This window comes from Oncorhynchus kisutch, linkage group LG28, assembly GCF_002021735.2.
Source record: "Oncorhynchus kisutch isolate 150728-3 linkage group LG28, Okis_V2, whole genome shotgun sequence".
Lineage (NCBI taxonomy): Eukaryota > Metazoa > Chordata > Actinopteri > Salmoniformes > Salmonidae > Oncorhynchus > Oncorhynchus kisutch.
In genome coordinates, this window is record NC_034201.2 from 10,377,391 (window position 1) to 10,392,777 (window position 15,387).

Below are 15,387 nucleotides of genomic sequence, written 5' to 3' on the forward strand. Positions count from 1 at the left end.
TCCTGGGCAATTTCCAGCTCTACTATACACTGAAGCTAAAAATCCCTTGCTCTGACAGGACTAGCATACAGTATGCATATCAAGGAAACCTTGCCTGAACAACAGACTAAACAGTAATCGAGGCTGACATGAGTGTAAGTGCTGCTATTCTTTGGTAATCTCATGGGTGTCTATTGGCTCAGCTTAAGAGCCCTTGTGTCTCTGATTACAATCTCCTGAAAGAATGATCCAAATGATACCACTCTATAAAGATGCTTCAATAGCGTTCCCTCTTGCTGGGACCAAATAACAGTTGCACTGTGACATAAAAAAGGCTGAGGATGATGACACATGTAATGCATCCTGGTCATTTTCACACTACCGTCTTACTCTGGAGTGAGATAGCCAAGAAGGACCTGCTTCTCAACCGGAGACGAAACAAACACAAGGTTAGTAGTGATAGGTGTAAATGTGGTATCTTACTGCTAACCTTAAATTAACCTAACCTACTCCACACCAGTTAGAACAGGATGTGAATGAACTATCTGACCAAAACTGAGGAGATCTCTTCATCCCCAGCAGTAGAAACCCTAGACAGTCTGTCCTAGCCTGAGCCTGCCTGACTGGATGTTTACTCTGGCCTGATAGATGGAACAGGAGCTGGACTCACCATCCTCAGTGGGCACGTAGACATTGAGGTACAGACAGTCCTCACTCTGGTTCTGAACGTAGCCTGCTGCAGCATCCAGGTTGTCAGTGAACCACACCGGCAGCATAATCTCAGGCAGCACCCCGTGTACGTTCTGCGGACATACAGGGGCAAACTGGGTGGCATTGCGGATCTCCTGCCAGGAACCTGGTGCCTCAGGGGGCTGGAAGCGACGCTCGCCGATGGGCGGGGTGGCATAGGGCACGCCCAAGTACTGCTCCACGGGCCCCAGGATCTCGTTGTTGAGCTCCTTCCTGACGCCGCGCAGCTTGCCGTAGCCCGTGGTGACCATGGGGTGTTTACCGCTGAGGTCGGCCCGCTGACAGGAAGACAGGGTCAGGCAGAGAGCCAGGCTCAGGAGACACACCAGACACGGGTCAGACATCCTGCGGGGGCTGGAGCGCCGCGTCCCACCAGAACCCTGCCGTCTGGGACCACTCTCTGAGAAGAAGGACATGTCCTTCAGTCTTCTGGCCAGAAAAACAAATTATGACCAAGAGTTCACTCGTGGGCAGAAATGGGTTTAGAAAGGACCTCCAAATAACCTAAAATTAGTAGGTTATTGGAGATACTGGGATAAATAAGGTATTGGGAGGGGTGGGGGGGGTCAGAAGCAGAGGTGCAGAGTGCGTCTTCCTAGCATGGTGTGAGAATTGAGAGAGCAGGTGTAGAGATGGGGATGGACGGGGGGCATCCTCAGCTAGACTGTCTGCTCTGGTCCATTCTCCTGAGAGCTCCAGATAGGCCAGCTGCAGACTGACAGCTCCCTCGGCCAACACGCCACACCTGGGTACACACAAGGGTCAGAGGTCATGTTTCATTAGTGGGTCTGTGTTTGGAGAGACACACACACAAAGTCATTAACTATAGCCGTTTTTATTATTATGTAAAAACGGCAGTCCTACATCAGTTACATATGCACGTAAGATTTGCATTACATCGTGTACATTGTGCACTTGAGCTGCCAGAACTAAGACATGTTCCCATTCACATGTTCACATCTTGGATACTGTATATCCATCCATGCTACGGTACTTTGAAGTGTAAAATGCTCTCCATGTAATCGACTTGACTCTTCAGAGAACACAACAGCAATAAAAGCCCATTGACACATCAATCAGGAAGCCTAAAAAAAGCGTGACACCTCTCTCCCCCCCCCCTCCGGTGCGTCTATGTTGGCTTCCCCCTCACAGCTTTGTTTAGTTGGTTCCTGCCTTCTCATGGTTCCACTCGAATGGGCGGCGCTAATCTGGCCCTGGCTTTGGGAGATGGAGCCGTTTAGGCGTGATAAAGGCTTTATGAGGCTAGCGCTCACTGTCTGCTGAATACCTCCCACCCCACCTCCACACCGCCCCTCACCTCCCCTGCTGCAGCCACTCCACCTGATGACAGACTAACACGCTACAGTGATGGCATATGATGCTACAACACGCTATGACAAGACGAGGATGTGAGCCCTATCAGGCTGAGGGAAAGGAGAAAGGAGCCAGCTAGCTGCCTGTAAAGACAACAATTTGGGGCGGCAGGGTAGCCTAGTGGTTAGAGCGTTGGACTAGCAACCGTAAAGGTTGCAAGTTCATATCCCCAAGCTGACAAGGTACCAATCTGCTGTTCTGCCCCTGAACAGGCAGTTAACCCACTGGCCGTCATTGAAAATAAGAATTTGTTCTTATGCCTAGTTAAATAAAGGTAAAATAAAATTAACAAGCATCTGACTCCATTTTAAGACCGGCAGGCTAGGCTGTCTGTAAATGTCATGGAAGTGACATTTCTGCTGTAGCCTACACATTCAACTGAGTCAGGGATAGTGTTTCCAACATGTCACTGTTTTTAAAACCAGCTGGTTGCAATTTCAGTTTAATCTACCAGAAAAGACAGAACAAATATCACAAAAATTATGGCTAAACTCAAATATACTAATTGCTTAAAAAATATATATTTGTTGAGAAATGTTTTTTAAAAACGGTATAATCTTTGTAAATATCATAAATAGGACTGGTGGAGTTGTCACACAGACAGTTATCAAAAATATGGAACCGTCTTCTCTATCCAAAATTACAACCAACTGATTGCAGCATTACCGCAAAAATGGAGGAGGCAAGTGGAAGCCAGAGAAGGTAAGGAACTTGTCTGTCGGCCCTGCTTTAAAGACCAAAATTGGTTAAAAGAAAGTTGTGATGACTAAAAAAGTAGACCAGTTTCATTTAAGGACCAAAACATTAACAGATGAGAAATACAGGTTGCAAAATAGTTGGTAAGAGATTTTCGATGTACCGATTCCAAGGCACATGGTTTATGAACTGTTACATAAAACAACGTTTTTCAATTTAAATGATACAATATCCTTGCACCCAATAGAATGTTATATACGGTACATTCGGAAAGTATTCAGACCCCTTGACTTTTTCTACATTTTGTTACATTATAGCCTTATTCTAAAATTGATTAAATAGTTTCCCCCTTCATCAATCTACACTCAATTGCCCATCAGGACAAAGTAATAAACCGTTTTTTTTGCAAAACTGAAACAAAACTGAAATATCACATTTACATAAGTATAAAGACCGTTTACTTAGAACTTTGTTGAAGCATCTTTGGCAGCGATTACAGCCTCGAGTCTTCTTGGTTATGGCGCTTCTTGGGTATGAAGCTTGGCACACCTGTATTTGGGGAGTTTCTCCCATTCTTGTCAGCAGATCCTCAAGCTCTGTAAGGTTGGATGTGGAGCATTGCTGTACAGCTATTTTCAGGTCTCTCTTAGATCGGGTTCTGGGCTCTGGCTGGGCCACTCAAGGACATTCAGAGGCTTGTCCCGAAGCCACTCCCGCGTTGTCTTGTCTGTGGGCTAAAGGCCATTGTCCTGTTGGAAGGTGAACCTTCTCTCCAGTCTGAGATCCTGAGCGCTCTGGAGCAGGTTTTCAACATGGATATCTCTGTACTTTGTTCCGTTCATCTTTCCCTCAATCCTGACTTGTCTCCCAGTCCCTGCCGTTGAAAAACATTCCCACTGCATGACGCTGCCACCGCCATGCTTCACCGTAAGGATGATGCCAAGTTTCCTCCAGACATGACGCTTGGAATTCAGGCCAAATAGTTCAATCTTGGTTTTCATCAGACCAGAGAATCTTAGTCCTTTAGGTGGGCTGTCATGTGCCTTTTACTAAAAGTGGCTTACGTCTGGCCACTTTACCATAAAGGCCTGATTGGTGGAGTACTGCAGAGATGGTTGTCCTTCTGAAAGGTTCTCCCATCTCCACAGAGGAACTCAAGAGCTTTGTCAGAGCGACCATCAGTTTCTTGGTCACCTCCCTGAGCAAGGCCCTTCTCCCCCGATTGCTCAGTTTGGACGGGCGGCCAGCTCTAGGAAGAGTCTTGGTGGTTCCAAACTTCTTCCATTTAAGAATGATGGAGGCCACTTTGTTCTTGGGGACCTTCAATATTGCAGAAATGTTTTGTTACCGTTCCCTAGATCTGTGTCTCGGAGCTCTACAGACAATTTCTTCAACCTCATGGCTTGGTTTTTGCTCTGACATGCACTGTCAACTGTGGGACCTTATACACTGCTCAAAAAAATAAAGGGAACACTTAAACAACACAATGTAACTCCAAGTCAATCACACTTCTGTGAAATCAAACTGTCCACTTAGGAAGCAACACTGATTGACTGATTCACATGCTGTTGTGCAAATGGAATAGACAACAGGTGGAAATTATAGGCAATTAGCAAGACACCCCCAATAAAGGAGTGGTTCTGCAGGTGGTGACCACAGACCACTTCTCAGTTTCTATGCTTCCTGGCTGATGTTTTGGTCACTTTTGAATGCTGGCGGTGCTTTCACTCTAGTGGTAGCATGAGACGGAGTCTACAACCCACACAAGTGGCTCAGGTAGTGCAGCTCATCCAGGATGGAACATCAATGCGAGCTGTGGCAAGAAGGTTTGCTGTGTCTGTCAGCGTAGTGTCCAGAGCATGGAGGCGCTACCAGGAGACAGGCCAGTACATCAGGAGACGTGGAGGAGGCCGTAGGAGGGCAACAACCCAGCAGCAGGACCGCTACCTCCACCTTTGTGCAAGGAGGAGCAGGAGGAGCACTGACAGAGCCCTGCAAAATGACCTCCAGCAGGCCACAAATGTGCATGTGTCTGCTCAAACGGTCAGAAACAGACACCATGAGGGTGGTATGAGGGTCCGACGTCCACAGGTGGGGGTTGTGCTTACAGCCCAACACTGTGCAGGACGTTTGGCATTTGCCAGAGAATACCAAGATTGGCAAATTCGCCACTGGCGCCCTGTGCTCTTCACAGATGAAAGCAGGTTCAGACTGAGCACATGTGACAGACGTGACAGAGTCTGGAGACGCCGTGGAGAACGTTCTGCTGCCTGCAACATCCTCCAGCATGACCGGTTTGGCGGTGGGTCAGTCATGGTGTGGGGTGGCATTTCTTTGGGGGTGGCATTTCTTTGGGGGGGCCGCATAGCCCTCCACGTGCTCGCCAGAGGTAGCCTGACTGCCATTAGGTACCGAGATGAGATCCTCAGACCCCTTGTGAGACCATATGCTGGTGCGGTTGGCCCTGGGTTCCTCCTAATGCAAGACAATGCTAGACCTCATGTGGCTGGAGTGTGTCAGCAGTTCCTGCAAGAGGAAGGCATTGATGCTATGGACTGGCCTGCCCGTTCCCCAGACCTGAATCCAATTGAGCACATCTGGGACATCATGTCTCGCTCCATCTACCAACGTTGCACCACAGAGTCCGCCACCTCATCAGGAGCATGCCCAGGCGTTGTAGGGAGGTCATACAGGCACGTGGAGGCCACACACACTACTGAGCCTCATTTTGACTTGTTTTAAGGACATTACATCAAAGTTGGATCAGCCTGTACTGTGGTTTTCCACTTTAATTTTGACTCCAAATCCAGACCTCCATGGGTTGATAAATTTGATTTCCATTGATAATTTGTGTGATTTTGTTGTCAGCACATTCAACTATGTAAAGAAAAAAGTATTTAATAAGAATATTTCATTCATTCAGATCTAGGATGTGTTATTTTAGTGTTCCCTTTATTTTTTTGAGCAGTGTATATACAGGTGTGTGCCTTTCCAAAGCATGTCCAATCAATTGAATTTACCACAGGTGGACTCAAGTTGTAAAAACATCAAGGAGGATCAATGGAAACAGGATACACCTGAGCTCAATTGCAAGTCTCATAGCAAAGGGTCTGAATACTTATGTATACTTATGTTTTTTAAATTTTTTTAATACATTTGCAACATTTCTAAAAACCAGATTTTCACAATGTCATTATGAGGTATTGTGCGTAGTTTCATGAGTAATTTACATATTAATCCATTTTACAATAAGACTGTAACGTAAAAAGTCAGTAAGTGAAAAAAGTCAAGGGGTCTGAATAGTTTCCGAATGCTACAACCATCCCAGCTCTGCAGATTGTGCTGTAAAAGAGACAGAATCATTAGATAATTTGTTTTGGTACTGTCCATATGTAGCTTGTATTTGGTCACAGGTTCAAGGCTAAAGAATTGCAATATTTACCTTGCGCAAACTCTGCAAATAGCACTGCTGGGTGATAATAATCATAGCAAAAATGTGTATCTGTAGAAACTATGAGAACAGAAAGGTTCAGAACTTTTGTGAAACAGCACAGTTGAAGAATATATGGTAATTAGAAGTCTAAACTGGATGGCCTTCAGGGATAGATGGGAGGGGTTGAGGATAGCTGAAGGCTGGGACCTAAAACAAACAAACAAAAAGACAACTAATGTAAAATATATTGTGTCTGTAAAATGTATACAGTATGTATAAGCTGGAAGTAGAAGCCTAAGTATTAGTTTTTACTCCAATTAGGGGAGGGATGGTTGGGTTAGGGGAAAATACTAAAAGAAAATATATATATTTAAAATATATACAGTACCAGTCAAAAGTTTGGACACACCTACTCATTCCATTTTTTTTTTTTACAATTTTCTACATTGTAGAATAATAGTAAATACATCAAAACTACTACATAACACATATGGAATCATAACCACCAAAAAGTGTTAAACAAAATATATTATATATTTGAAATTCTTAGAAATAGCCACCATTTTCCTCGATGACGGCTTTGCACACTCTTGGCATTTTCTCAACCAGCTTCATGAGGAATGCTTTTTCAACTGTCTTGAAGGAGTTCCCACATATGCTGAGCACTTGTTGACTGCTTTTCCTTCACTCTGCGGTCCAACTCATCCCAAACCATCTCAATTGGGTTGAAGTAGGGGGATTGTGGAGGCAGCACTCAGCACTCCATCAATATCCTTCTTGGTCAAATAGCCCTAACACAGCCTGGAGGTGTGTTTTGGGTCATTGTCCTGTTGAAAAAACAAATGATAGTCCCACTAATTGCAAACCAGATGGGATGGCATATCGATGCAGAATGCTGTGGTAGCCTTGTTGGTTAAATGTGCCTTGAATTCTAAATAAATCACAGACAGTGTCACCAGCAAAGCACCAGCACACCTCCTCCTCCATGCTTCATGGTGGGAACCACACATGCATTGATCATCTGTTCACCTACTCTGCATTTCACAAAGACACAGCATTTGCAACCAAAAATCTCAAATTTGGACTCATCAGCCCAAAGGACAGATTTCCACCGGTCTAATGTCCATTGCTCGTGCTTCTTGGCCCAAGAAAGTCTCTTCTTCTTATTGGTGTCCTTTAGTATTGGTTTCTTTGCAGCAATTAGACAATGAAGGCCTGATTCACAAAGTCTCCTCTGAACAGTTGATGTTGAGATGTGTCTGTTACCTAAACTCTGTGAAGCATTTATTTGGGCTGCAATTTCTGAGGTGCAGTTAACTCTAATGAACTTATCCTCTGCTACAAAGGTAACTCTGGGTCTTCCTTTCCTGCTGGCGGTCTTCATGAGAGCCAGTTTCATCACAGCGCTTGATAGTTTTTGCGACTGCACTTGAAGAAACTTTACAAGTTCTTGAAATGTTCCTGGTTGACTAACCTTCATGTCTTAAAGTATTGATGGTATGTTGTTTCTCTTTGCTTATTTGAGCTGTTCTTGCCATAATATGGACTTTGTCTTTTGTATGCCATCTTCTGTATACCAACCCTACCTTGTCACAACACAACTGATTGGCTCAAACACATTAATAAAAGGAAAGAAATTCCACAAATAAACTTTTAACACGGCACACCGGTTAATTGAAATCCATTCCAGCTGACTACCTCATGAAGCTGGTTGAGAGAATGCCAAGAGTGTGCAAAGTTTTCATCAAAGCAAAAGGTGGCTACTTTGAAGAATCTCAAATATAAAATATATTTTGATTTGTTTAACACTTTTTTGGTTACTACATGATTTCATATGTGTTATTTCATAGTTTTGATGTCTTCACTATTATTCTACAATGTAGAAAATAGTAACAAATCAAACAAAAAAACTCTTGAATGAGCAGGTGTGTCCAGACTTGAGTGGTACTGTATATTTCCCAAAAATATATATGGGGGATTGGAAATGATGCAGACAATTACATTGATAGAAGCCACAATCTTTCTGCAATATTAAAGCTGGGGAAAAAAAGTGTCACTCTTACTCTAAATGTCTGTAATTTTAAGATTCACACATTATTTGAATCTATGTAATAAAAAAAAGAAAATCGATATATTTAACAATAAGAGCAATGGTGTGAAATTGTACATTTCATTACTGGAGATAAATGGAAAAAGTGAGATACATGACACTGTACCTGTCCTTTAAAAGGTTAAATATTGTGTGGGTCGTAACAGAGTGAGAATGTGTGATTTGAAAAGACGTTCCTAGGTTCGTATCTCAGACCGCCAAGTGGAGAGGCAGAGGAAGGAGACAGGTGCCAACCTCTCTCACAGAGATTTACACCCAGATGAGAGACCTCTTCTGACCGATATGCCATCGGTTTGCCAGCCAACAACTACCCGTCCTGTTTTAAATATGGCCCATTAAAACAATGAAGTACGACAATGATGATTATGATGATTATGATCCCAGTTTGGCAGGTGTAAAAGCCAGAGCACAACTTCCTGTGTCACATTGTATATGAGGGTAATAGGACAGAGATTAAGATAAAGCATGATACATTTCTACCTTTGAAGTTTCAGCCCATTGGTTTTTGAGATGTGATTGTGGACAATTGGAATTCCTATACTTGATGACTAAGGATTTGTGTATTGATCTGTGTTGATCCAATTGTTGATCTGTTTCTCAACATTATGATGTTGTGGTATTGGCGTTGGTGTCATGTTAGACTGTAATGGTTTCTCAGGGTGTATATACCTCATGACTGCATCCAGATATGAGTCACCCTCGTGTTTTAATGAGATCTCTTTGCTCTGATTATTGGAGATCCTCAAATGTCGTTAGTCATGCATATTTATCAGATATAATTAGGGCCTGCTGCATATCGCACTTGGCAAGTGGGCTGAAATTAGATTTCATAAATATGCATTTGTTTTTTTGACCCCACACCCCCCGAAAAACAAGACAAGACAAAGAGAAGGAAATGAAAGGAATATGACACACTAAACAACAATAGGGAGACATAGCTATGGCTGCATCGACCAAACCTTCATAATCACCACATGTCCACCCGGTTTTCACTCCCACAAATTAGAGAGCAGGAGACGAGGAGCGAAGGTAGTTATGCTAGCAGATGACAGTACAGTGTTGGCCTACCACTGGAAATTGTGCGCTATCATTAATACGGGCAACACACCTGGAGGGCATTACTAGCAGCAACCCCCCAGCCATATGCATAATATTATTGATTTTATGAAAATGGATCCACCACTATTTTCAAAAAAAATAAAATAAGACAAAACAAGCCTAGGTACAGGCAGGCAGGCAGGCAGGCAGGCAGGCACACACACACACACACACACACAGTAAATTGCAGTCTGGACATAGGCATGCCAAGCATAGTTACATTCACTAGGCTATTGATAAGGCCTAAAAAGACAGTATACAATGAAAAACAAAAACAACAATATGGTTTTAAATAGGCTGTCTAAACAGTTACAGGCAGCATAATTGCTCCCCGTAGGCGTATTATAGGCCTATAGACAAGGAAACTGAAGACTATGGAGGGTTTTACACCACCCAAATTTTTCACAGGAGCTGGACATAGATTCAGTATGAAGAGAATGGGGAATGTCCACTCACCGTGACACTGTTCCCAAATGTAATGCTTTATAAACATCATGGAATTATCTCACAGACCATATTTGGACTTCTACAGAAATAGCAGACAAAATTGCATCGCATTCGAGCCATGTACGTTCTCAACAAACTCATGGACGGTGAATCATTCTAATAAGTTCCCCCCCCCCCATCAAAAACAATCTGTTTGTTAAATAGGATATGGTCAGAAGCATGATATCATAAATCACATCTCGTTCCATGAGCAAAAGGCATTGTGTGCACCCTAACCCCCACCAGAAATATCAAAATGAACTCTGAATTCATTTGGAGACATTTAGCTATTAGCGCTGCTTGAACATTGGGGCACGTTTGTAAGGACACACCTCAGTTATTTCCACCACTCCCACCTCAGCGCAAGCAAGCTCTTATAATAAGGCGCCAGGGTTGGAAAATAGCAGAGTGCCAGAGAAGTGCAAGTCGAAATTGCAAAAGAGCACGTGCCTTAACTTCTGCCGAGTCTCTGAGAGACAGGTTTATTTATATATCAGCATGATAAGGTCAGCTCATAAATCTCTCACAGATAATATTTCTCTCTTCGCGATGCAGTATACGTGTGTGTGTGTACAGTAAATGTGTGTGAGTATGCAGATGTCTCTCAGTCAGGGAGGTGTTGTGTGTTCTGGCCCAACAGAGTGCTAGCATTAGCGTTTAGCTCACGGGGAGGAATCCCACATGTGAGCCCTTATTGATTAGCTTAGCGTGGGTTAGGGTCACATTCTACAGGGCCTGCAGTCTGACAGACTTCCTCCCCACTGCCTGCCCAGCTCCCTGAGTGTGCACGAGCTACAGACACATACACACTCTCACACAAGATGCAGAGTATTGACTGCAGGGGGAGGGGCTAGTGCACAAAGCTCTAATTATTCCATTATCAGCTCACACAATGAGAAAGACAACACTAGCTATATCTCTAAGGAATGGCAAGGGGAAGCAATGAAACCAGCCCAAAAATTATATTACCATTGACATATTGTTCAGGCCCACCACATAGGCCTACAATATGTGTTGAAATAGGGTCAGATAGTACAAGCACCAGCAGCCCCATCAGTAGAAGTGTGTAGGGTTGTGTAAAAGGCCTACAAATGTAGGATCTTAATATGATCACTCTTATGTTGATGAGAATTTTCATCCACAGCAGGAAATGCAAACTTGTAGTGTATTCAAGGTTTAAAAAGGCTTCTAAAAGGTTGTAACTTACTTCACCTTAAAAATTTCAGACATGATTTGCCCTAATGTGAAACGTATCAACCCCTACGAAAAATATCCATGAAATATAATCCACATGTAATGTAATAATTTATAATAATAATTGACTGTATGTTTGTTTATTCCATGTGTAACTCTGTGTTGTGTCAAACTGCTTTGCTTTTTATCTTGGCCAGGTTGCAGTTGTAAATGAGAACTTGTTCTCAACTAGTCTACCTGGTTAAATAAAGGTTAAATAAACATTTTAAAAAACATTTCCTGTTGCTGCAGGATTATTTTCCTGCTGTAGCAAACTAACTCAAATTAAGATCCTACATCTGTAACAGTCATTGTGGCTTTGTCAGGTGAAGCCGTTTGATGTAGTAATACCTTCTGCCTCCAGGACAGTTTAAGAAGTGTGTTTAAGTGGACGAATGGTCAAAGTGAACCGTGAAAACCCTGCAGAATGGTGGCGTTTGAACAAACAGCGTGTCATAAGCTTCTTTGTCTCTGCCGCCGGTGCTAAAAAACAACACATGCACCGTTTCAACTATCAAGCTGTTCTGTACTCCTGTGTTAGTGTACTTCTGTGGATGTCAAGCAGTTTATAAGGCCAAAAAACAGAATGCCAACGTCTCTGGGATAACGAACTTATGTTTCAATCCACAGCAACTCAGGCGTCCGTTTCTATGAGCAGAAAACACACAGGTGCACGCACGCGCACACACACACACACACACACACACACACACACACACACACACACACACACACACACGGCGGATTTACTGCAAGTACAGTAAAACTGAAAGCTGGATAATTCAACTCTAATGTTATTCTTAGTTAATCTATCCCTGGTTAATATACAGTGGAGGGTAATATCCCCTCTCCTCTCCCACTCTGACTGAATCTTTTCTGATTCTTAGTTCAATCTATTCTTAGCAAATCTGTTCTGGACAGCAATATCCCACTGAAGGTTAATCTGTCTGAGAAAATAATCATTTTAGCATGTTATTTCTTGTTCCAGTGTTAATTTCAGGGTGACCTCATAATCACACTGAACCCCTGGGCTGTCATCCTTCATGAAGGCTGGGAGCTTCATCCCAGAATTCCCTCTGTTCAGTGTGAGCTCTCTTTCTCTCCAAGCAGCTCCACTCTGAGAAGTGCTCAGTCAAACACTACAGAGTTCCCGACCACCACCCTCAAACCCCATCTCACTCCAGCCAGGGGAATTTAGATTACAACTAAACAAAGTTCCCAACTTAAAGTTACGATATTAATTAACCCAAAGTTCAACCATGACTTCAAAATAGTTAATTTTTTTAAGTTTCTAAAAATGTAAAATTATTAAAGTTTCTGGCTAGGGGAATCCTAGAGGAGCCAGTGACAAGGAGACAGAAGACCATTGAGTTCCTTTGAGATTTTATTTGTCATTATTTCTCCCAGGATGCATTCCTACAAGTCACAGCATGAGAACCAATCAGATAAACAAGTTCATGAATAATCAAATAAAAGTAAATTAAGGGGCCTCTAACGAAGCAGGGGTAAAGGTTGTAAACGAGTCAGGGAAAGAGACTAGGGACATAAAACAGCGGGCAGAAGGGAAGGTGAGACAAAAAAAAATGGCTCTCCGCCGGACAGTTAATGTGTCGCCCACGGTGACCACTGGTCTTTAATCTTAATGCTAGCAGCCCACATACCAGCCAGTGACCCTTCATCTGACTACCCTTCACACACATACACAAAAACACGGAAGCATTGCCCGCACACAATAATTATTGCCCAGATAATGTAGAAATCTATTGAATTGTATGTTTTGTATGCATGTACAGTGTAGCTGTGTTCGAATAGTCATACTAACCGCACTAACCATACTATTTGTGACGTAAATTGAGTATGTAGTATGTTTATTGGTCATAGTATGGATAGAGTTAGTATGCCACAAGTTACCGGATGTCGTACTCCATTCGCCAAAATACGAAGACTACACACAGTGGACACTATTTCCATACTTTTAGGCCCGATGACGCAATTCATCGAACTTGCCAGTATATTAACTATATGCTAACTTATCTACCCAACGTTTATTGACTTGATTATTCACGTCAATCTTAGCTAAATCGTATAGTCGTGCGTTCTGAGACGCAATGAACATATTCGCTCTGGCCATCTACTCCGATTACAGAGCACTCTCATCTGAATGTGCCAGAGCGCAGATTAACTGATGAATTTACGAACGCTCAACACCCGTTGAATATGGCCCGTGTCAGTAAACGTCGGCCAAAAAAAAAGCGTAATTAAATTGTTGCCAGCAGCACAGATAGTCACCAACGCTCTGGAAAACCATCTCTGCTAGGGCAGTTGTGGTCAGAATGCTCGGAACGATCCCCACTCCCCAGCCAGAGCGCCCAGTATGCATTCTGAACGCTACCAGGGGGAAACGCTCTGAATTTACGAACGGACAATCTGGCAACTCTCTGAATTTACGAACGGACAATCTGGCAACGCTCTGAATTTACGAACGGACAATCTGGCAACTCTCTGAATTTACGAACACGCCGAAGTGTAAGGCTAGTCATTTGTTATGCTAACAAGCTAGCAAGAGGTTGCATAGCAACATCCTCAAATACCGGTAGTACGCTCAACTGAAAGGATACCATTTGTTTACAGTATACAAAAATGAACTAATAGTACATTAGTATACAGTATGTTAGTATGGGTATTCGAACACAGCTTTTGTCTTGGCTGGCATTCCTGAGTGCCAGTGTGCGTGTTACTGAGGTACACTGGTGTGAACAATCTGGCCACACACTAATTACTATTTATCGAGGCAGCAAACTAGGTGTGTGTGTGTGTGTATATTGGGGGAGTGTGAGCAGTTTGACAGCTGCTTCCCCTCTAGCCACGGCTAATTTAAGGAGAGCGATCCTGGCTGAGAAGAATGGTCTGAAAGGTTGAATAATGAACCCAAGTGGCCCCATAACACAGAGCGCAGCAAAGCACAATCTAACTGACCCATTGTGTCTGCGCCAAGTCATGTCAACTGCGTTCACATGTCATGCCAGCTCTTCTATGACTGCTTACTGGTGATGTTTAATGTTCCAATTGATAGAAGGATAATCAACATTTGTAATAGATTTGAGCTGTACTCGTATCTTTCAAAGTGTATATGGAATCACTTAAAACATGACGTGGTCATGTTACACCAGCTGAGAGATGATGAATATGACTGAATATTGCAGGTTGTGTGCAGGCTGGTGTAACATGGGAGGTGGCCTGTGTATGGGGGAAAGTGATGTACCTGTAGAACAAAGGGATGAGGGGTGGTCTAAGGAGTAGTAATCACTCTGAGCCATATCAAATGCAACAGCTACACTTCATCATGGATTAAAACAGATACAGCCCCCACATACCTTCACTTGCCAAACACCCCCCCCCCCCCCCACACACACACACAGGCACACACACAAGTTCCAGCAAATTGGTCCATGCCTAGGGGCAAGACCTGGGAGCTAGGCAGGGGAGCTGGGAGTTTACAGCCAGGCTCAGGAGAGAGAGAGAGAGAGGAATAAAGACAGAGAGATAGAGAGAAGGGGTGGAAGAAAGAGAGGGGGAGGAAGAGAGAGAGAGAAACAGGAAGAAAGAGAGAGGAATGGAGGGAGGGAGAGCAGAGCAAGGACTAAATCCTGTTTGTGTACTCTCATGTGTCTGTCAGGGTGTGTGTGGGTGTGCATGTGAATGTGCGAGTTTGGGGGTATGCCGCCGTGCATGCCAGAGACAAACAATATGTGTGACTGGACCGGGTGCCGGCCCATCCCATTGATGTGAGTGTATGACACACACAAATGTGTGGCATTTAATTTCTAAAAGCTGGACACCTTTTCATATGTCTCTGAATGAGAGGGCAGAGTAGTGCAGTGTCCTCTACTGTGGCACACACCTGCATCTCAGTCTCCCCCTTCTCTCTCTCTCTCTCTACCACCATCCCTCTCTCGCTCATAGGTGCTGCAGGGGCCTGATCTATGGCATGGAGTGGCAATGTACAGATGAGAAGAGGCGAGAGGAGGATGTGTGAGAGATGCTGGGGGAATGGGAGGTGCACTCATTTCTGACGCGTGTGGCGTTCTTGCGAGCGGTTCTCGACCCGACGGAAAGAGGGCTTTGATTTAGCTGGGGGTCCAGGGCGCCCTGGATGGGCTCCATCCATCTTGTAAAGTAATTACGCTACGAGCGTTTCCATTGGAGGGAGGAGGGGGGCAGCTGGGGG

At 43.8% G+C, this 15,387-nt stretch overlaps 1 protein-coding gene across 2 annotated transcripts in view; it reads right to left on the reverse strand.

The window, feature by feature from the left end:
* LOC109872974 (neuroligin-2) overlaps positions 1 to 15,387 on the reverse strand; it is a 78,409-nt gene that overhangs the window by 47,539 nt on the left and 15,483 nt on the right. For both annotated transcript variants that reach the window (XM_020464422.2, XM_020464420.2), the window contains exon 2: positions 650 to 1,474. In XM_020464422.2, the coding sequence (XP_020320011.1) occupies positions 650 to 1,145 (496 nt within the window). In that variant the 5' untranslated portion in view covers positions 1,146 to 1,474. The remainder of the gene's footprint in view (positions 1 to 649; positions 1,475 to 15,387) is intronic.